The sequence below is a fragment of the Gekko japonicus genome, unplaced genomic scaffold (genome assembly GCF_001447785.1).
Source record: "Gekko japonicus isolate JY-2015 unplaced genomic scaffold, Gekko_japonicus_V1.1 scaffold2639, whole genome shotgun sequence".
NCBI classification, from domain to species: domain Eukaryota; kingdom Metazoa; phylum Chordata; class Lepidosauria; order Squamata; family Gekkonidae; genus Gekko; species Gekko japonicus.
In genome coordinates, this window is record NW_015171581.1 from 9,145 (window position 1) to 15,809 (window position 6,665).

The 6,665-nt window shown below is 42.3% G+C and overlaps 1 protein-coding gene across 2 annotated transcripts in view; it reads right to left on the bottom strand.

The window, feature by feature from the left end:
- Positions 1-331: 331 nt before the first annotated feature.
- TSSC4 (tumor suppressing subtransferable candidate 4) overlaps positions 332-6,665 on the bottom strand; it is an 8,859-nt gene continuing 2,525 nt past the window's right edge. The window contains exons 2-4 of one of the 2 annotated variants that reach the window (XM_015419824.1): positions 5,408-5,519; positions 4,735-4,806; positions 332-2,087 (exon numbers count right to left, since the gene is read on the bottom strand). In XM_015419824.1, the coding sequence (XP_015275310.1) occupies positions 951-2,000 (1,050 nt within the window). In that variant the 5' untranslated portion in view covers positions 2,001-2,087; positions 4,735-4,806; positions 5,408-5,519 and the 3' untranslated portion in view covers positions 332-950. The remainder of the gene's footprint in view (positions 2,088-4,734; positions 4,807-5,407; positions 5,520-6,665) is intronic. The other variant, XM_015419825.1, reaches the window with a different exon arrangement.

Sequence of the window (6,665 nt, forward strand, 5' to 3'; positions counted from 1 at the left end):
TGACCTTCCAAAGCCTGCAGTTCAGCGTCTTAACCACTTGAGCCACCGCAGCTCCCACTTAGGCCAAAACTGTGGTCTAAGGTTTAGAGACTTAGGCCAATACAAAGTCTCCAAACCTTAGACCACAGTTTTTAAGATAGGGAAGTAAGGAAGTTGGAAAGTAAGAGGGTTTGACCTTTACCCCGTTTTCACAATTGAATGAACTCCGGACTGGTTGCCAAGTTTCTTTTCGTTTAGATGCATTCCTTCCCCCACTAACTTTTTTTTAACCTTCTCTGCGATATTACTAATTTTGCACCAAACACCACACATCAAAAAGAAAGAGGGTAAAATTCAGACTGCCTTTATTTCCCCCCCCACGCATGCCATTACTGTGTGCATACATCTTCCTGTTTGTCTCTCCCCAGGATACACCTTCTCCTTTAGTGTGCTTTTACTTTCACTGGCAGTGTGGAAATGTACAGATGAAGCCTTCGCTCCACATGATCCCAATCGGGTATTTTTGGGCCTCGTCCATATAAAACGTTCCACCGGTTAAGATATTCAGGGATGGGATACTAGTTAACAGAGAGTATACAAATGGCTGAGGCAAAGCAATACTTCAGTAACAGTCTCAAGAAGAGAAAAAACCAGCACGGGGCCACAGGATCCGCTCCCCGACTTGAAACAGGCGATGTAAAGAGACCTCCTTTTCCAAAGACAAGTTTATGTCGTTACTGAATCTTTTATAAGCATCTCTAGAACACTTCAAACAAAACTAGCACAGAGGGACGTTTTGGGAAGGTAAAATGGGACAGAAGGGATATTTTGAGTCGCGGCCTGAAGAACAGTGAACAAAAACAAGCAAGTTGCCCAACTTATGCAAACCTGGCAAAGGGGGGGAAAATGTCAAGGAAAGTTCTCTGCAAAAACACTAGAACACATATGTACATATCACTTCTCCAGCTTCTTTAGGGATCTTCCTCCTTTTCGTCCAGGCTGGCTTTGGGCCGGAAATGCTTCCTGCTCCGTTTCTTGCTGCCGTGGAATCCCACCGTGACCACTGTTGCATCTTCGAGTGCCTCAGCAGAATCTGTGCCAGGCCCTTTGGGAATGCTCAGCACCCCCAACTGCAATGGCTTTTCATCTCCCACTTCCTTGACTCCACTACCTAAGTGATCTAGTCCAACTGTTTCATCTTCCTTCTGGTTGCTAGACTTTTTTTGTGGTTTCCCTTTGAGCTCCTGCTTCGTAGCCATCGGCTTTGCCTCTTCCTTCTCCTCCTCCTCCTCCACCGCCGCTCTTTTTCTTCCTGAGACATCTAAAACCACCTTTGATGGTTTAGTGAAGACAATCCTTCCGGCCCCAGAGCTGGAGGGATCTTGGTTGAAAGACGGGGTGTAGCTTTCAGAACGAGTACTGCTTTGTTCTCGGCTCTTCTTCAAGCCCTCCAGAAACTCCATGGCGATCGATCGGTTTGCCTTCTCGCTAGTCTCCGAGACGCTGTCTAAGCTGTACTTTGTCCAGCGTTCTGGGTGGGCCACATAGTCGGGCACCTCAGGAGAACTCTTAGGAGATGGCAGGGGCCTGCTGGGTCTTCCAACGTTTTCTGCAGGCGTCTTGCTGGGTGGAGGCAGAGGGCGCTTAAACCTCCCGTCAATGATGTTGTCTTCGGCCAGTGAGGGCACCGCACGTTTGGCCGCCCCTTCTAGACAATCAAAGATGCTCTGGCTGCGCTCGGAGAAGCTGGAGCTCATGCCTTTCAGGTGAAACGGTTGGACGGGTGACCTGCGGGGGCCGTGCGGGGGGCCGCCACTTTCATCCGACCCGCCTCCGACATCATCCAAGGCCAGGGGATCTTCGGGGGAGACGGTATCAACTTCGGCCTCATCTGGGAACCCAAAGTCATCTGAATCTGAATCACTCAATGAAACTGTGTCTGAGGGAAGGGCGCCCTCATAATCTTTGCCCCCACCAGCCACTATACCCACAAAAGCTTCACCTGCACCTTCCTCGCCCATCTTGGGGCAATTACTTGGTTATGCTAACTTGGCTTTGGCCCGGCTGCGGCAAATTTAAGTTTTCCAGTTGTCCGGGGAGTTTAAAGCCTAAAACAAAAAGGAACAGTTCAGTTCAGCTTTGAGAAGTCAGCCAGAAACAACGCAGCCGGATGGTTAACTGAGACTAGCCAGACAGAACGTATTCCTCAGTCCTGAAAGAACTTCATTGGCTCTGCTCACTCGAGTGTGTTATTTGGGGACTGCTTCTATCACTTCCATTTCATATTGGACAAATATTTTGTTAATTTCTTAAAGCTGAAAATTGAGATCGCTTATCTCGTCAATAAATTTAAAAAATGAAATACGGCGAGAGCTTGCCCTGAAAATCCTCCATTTCGTATCAAGAGAGTTTAAAGCTGAAAACACCAACAAAAGCATACAAGATCTGTGCAAATAAATAGTTCCTCTTTTTTTTTTTAAATCCCTTTTGTTGTTATAAAACTACACAGGTGTTGTAATACGCTATCAACTGCTTACTTACTAGACTTTCTTTAAAAAGGAAGAAGACCTTAATAAAACACTAAGCCTGTACAATGCAAACAAGAATCTGGTTCTGTCATTCCTTGGCTTGTTTAAACAAAGCCAACACAATATCCCCTTCCCACATAGTGCAATGGTCAGGTAACAGTATATTAGTAGTAGTAAAATTTATTGTGTAGCCATTGGCCATTACAATTTAAAACAATATACAAATTAGACAATTTACAGCACTGGAACTTGAATTAGATTTAAAATATAATAACTTCTAAAAATCTGCACATTCAGTATTTAAATTAATTAAAATCTTAAATATAGATACCCATCTCCAGAAACACATACACAGCCCCAAACATTGCCGTTTTACAGTTAAATTTCATTTAATTTCCCTATGTTCATGGCCCTGATATTACTAGCCGCTAAGGCGAAGAGCGCTGCCCTATAGGAAACTGTAGGGTCTGCGTCTGACAGCCCAAATATTAATTTATCGGTATCAGAAAATATTTGCAATTGATCTATTATTGCAGTCAAGAATTTACATCTCGGTTCCCAGTGCAATGGGCAGACCATGACATAATGAAAAAGATCCTCCACAGAAGTTTTACAGATACAAATACGTTGCTCCTGGGGTATTTTTAAGTACTGTCCCAGGAGTAATTCTGTTGGCATAGTCTGGTTACGCAATGCTGTTCTAAGCTGATATGCAGTAATATTTACCAGGTATGGTAACAGTATAGTGTTAAAAGCACTTTCAGGTGAGCTGAATCTGAATACAGATTTAAAGACTATTTCATTCTAAATGAGAAATTTTAAACATCATGCTGAGAATATGTTCCAATGAACAGATCTGCCAAAATTTGAGTTCTATATGTTCTATATCCTGCCTTTCTGTTTGAAAAGTACACCCAAGGCAGCATCCAAGTTCCAGCATTAAAGCTCAGTTGTAAGTGGGGCAAGGGGAAAAAAAGACACTTGCATATGATAGGGAGAAGGAAGAGAGAAATGTGACCCAGTCCAGATTAATTTTTACCGTCAGTGATGTATCCAGCGAGTAAATTAAAATCTAGTCATTTGCCTCCTGCTTCCAAATATACATACATGTGCTCACCATTTAAAACAGGTATATATCAAGGGTCTGTTGGAGTTTCATGTTCTAACCATCTGCACTGATGTAGGGCCATGCTTGATAGGACTGTGCTCAACTCTAAAATACGGCATGAATAATGTTTAAACCCTCCTAAAACATTTTAAAATGACAAGGGAACTGGGCCCTCAAATCCTGCTAAATTTCTATGGCATGTTTGAGTGCCAGCATGTTTTATTTAACATGCAACATCAGGTTGCATTTAAACTTCACCGGGTCCAAAACAGGGCTGCAAGGATTCTAACTGGAACTTGCTGTGGAGACCATGTAACACCAGTTCCAGCTCAAGTATAGTAGCTGTCAATTTTTTCTTGGACTCAATTTAATGTGCCACCCAAAAAAGCGTAGGACATGAGCCCCTGGGAGACTGCCTTTGCCTGACTGTGCTTTTAAACCAACTGATGGTGCCCTGCTACAGGTGACTACATTAAGGGAAGAAAGGTTGACGCTTATGGAGGACATGTCTTTTTCAGTTGTGGCCCCCAACATATGGGCTTTCTTCACCCCAAGTCATTTTGCCTCAGTCCTGCCATTCAGAATCTTACTACGACAATGCCATTCCAGAGGGCATTTTGGTATTTGTTTTCCCTAATGTGTTGTTTTAATCTGTGATTTCACTGCTGATTTTATTACTGACTATTGGGCCTTTGATTGGCCTTATTCTCACTGTTTTTTGGGGGAGGGAGAAATGTTACTTTGAGTATTTAGGCAGTTGCTAGGTTCTGTGTTTTAGGTTTGTTATTTATGTGTTTTAATCTTTTACATTTTATGCTGTAAACTATCTCGAGCAGTGTTCCCTCTAAGACAGCTTAGAGGGAGCACTGATCTCAAGTGCCATTTATGGTACAGAGATGAAATATAAATCTTTCAAATATACACACAATACAACAAAACAAAACATGCCCTACCTTCTCAAGGGTCATTTCACACATTTCTTTTTTCCTGCATTCATTCAGCTGCTATGTTCATAGATTCTGATTTCTTAAAAGATAACAACTGTACTGGACAGAGCCAATTTAGGTACTATTTTATGGTGACTGTAAACAGGCATGGAAAAATCTACTAGCCACTCACCATCTGGAGTTTGAACCAGTATCCCATCCTCTGGGTCAGTTAAAGCCACCAAGGTTCTTAAGATCTCGTACCCTGGCAGTAAGAGGGTGGACAGGTCGTCAACGCAAAGAAATAGTATGGAATAGCAACTTTCTGATACGTCAACAGTACTCATCATTTTGACAGATGTGGCTTGCTAGGTTTTGTTTTTTTTAACCAATAAGACACCTGCAAGTCCTTTTTTAAATTGGCAAGAAGATCCTTTGCACAACTCTCAAATATGCCAGTGTAGCTAATCAGGTACTCAGGTTCACTCTGCAACCTGCACAGCTAAATGACTTGCAGAGACTAGAATAATACCATTTAACAATAACCCTCTAAATGGCTTTCTACCAGCAGAATTGACGAGAAAGCTACCCACTATAACCCCTGTTATCAAAAATTCTTGTGAGAGAAATGGGAAGAAAAGAAATGAGACAGATTGAGTTCACACTTTGTTTCTCAAGCACTAAAATAAAATAAAATAAGTGGACCAAATCCAAAAGCTCAAGGGGGTGGGGACTACATTGTGTAGGAATTTTTTTCAAGTTGAGGCTTTTAGGTGCCTTGGCAGTAAACAGAAAGAACAAAAACGAAATGATTTCTGAGCAGTAAACAGGAAAAAAAATACAAAATGATGTCTGGAAAGACTCACAGGTTCTTTGCAGTGACCAGATGAGAACAGAACTGAGACAGGCTGGCTTCTCTCTGAATGGAACAGTCCCCTTCAGAATCTTCCATACTAGTCTTGGTCCTTATCGTCTGATCTGTGGGGAAAACCAAAGAGCATGTTACTTTCTTCCTCTTCTAGCTCATCTTCTTGCAGCAAAGTATCTTTCTGTTTTTGCCATTATCTTATAGTTAATACTTAGGCCTGAAGTACAAGTTGTCAGATGGATCCAATAAAATGTGGGGCTGCCACCAGTGTTCCCTCTAAGCTGAGTTAGTGTGAGCTAGCTCACAGTTTTTTAGCCTCCAGCTCACACATTTCTGTCTCGGCCCAGGAAGGAGGGCTCCAGAGCAAACTAATTTATGCAGGAGCCAAATCACTTGCTCACAACTTTAATGCCAGTAGCTTAAAAAGTAGAATTTTTGCTCACAAGGCTCCACAGCTTAGAGGGAACATTGGCTGCCACATATTTTAGTAAATTATTTGTCTGTACCTGTGGCATATTAGCCACAGCAGGATATTACATGCTGGGCTCTTTCAGATAGCCTGACTCCATGGGAACCTTATTGGTCAAGTTATTAAAAAGTCACTGGGAAAGACAGTAATTCATTTCGGAGTACAAAAGGGTGACAAACCATTGGCTTGGATCCAGTGTACATGGCAAAACCGTCAATTCACCAGTTACTTCACTTCCACATATGTAACCTACTCAACCAAAACCACCTAGCTGACAACCAGAGTGAAGGTGTGAGTTAAAGAACTGCCTGGCAGAGAAAGTAACTTCAGAGAATTCTATTGAGACACAACCTGAAAGAAAACCTTCCTTTCCCCAGCCAAGGCCACCATTAGCTATTAGTTCAATTGTTTTCCAATCCCAAATGTACAAATCAGTCATTTCTGAGCATGTGCAAACCTTCATCCACTTTCAGGGAAAACAGAACAGGAGTCAGAAGTTACTTAAGGGTCTGTTAACAGGATTAAATCAGCAGATTTATAGGTGACACAAGGACTCTTAGGAGGATCACTAAGACAGCATTTCTGAAACATTTGGAACCTCCTCAACTGCAGTATAACAGTTAAGCATTCTTGTGAATATACAGATGTTCTCTTCCAAGACCAGAAATGCTTCTCTTTTAATGAAAAGCTGCAGTTACCTGTCCCAAGGCTCTGGGAAAGGGCAGACTAAGAAATTATAGACTTGATCAAAACAGACTTGTTTGAAATAAATCAGAGAAATGGTGGC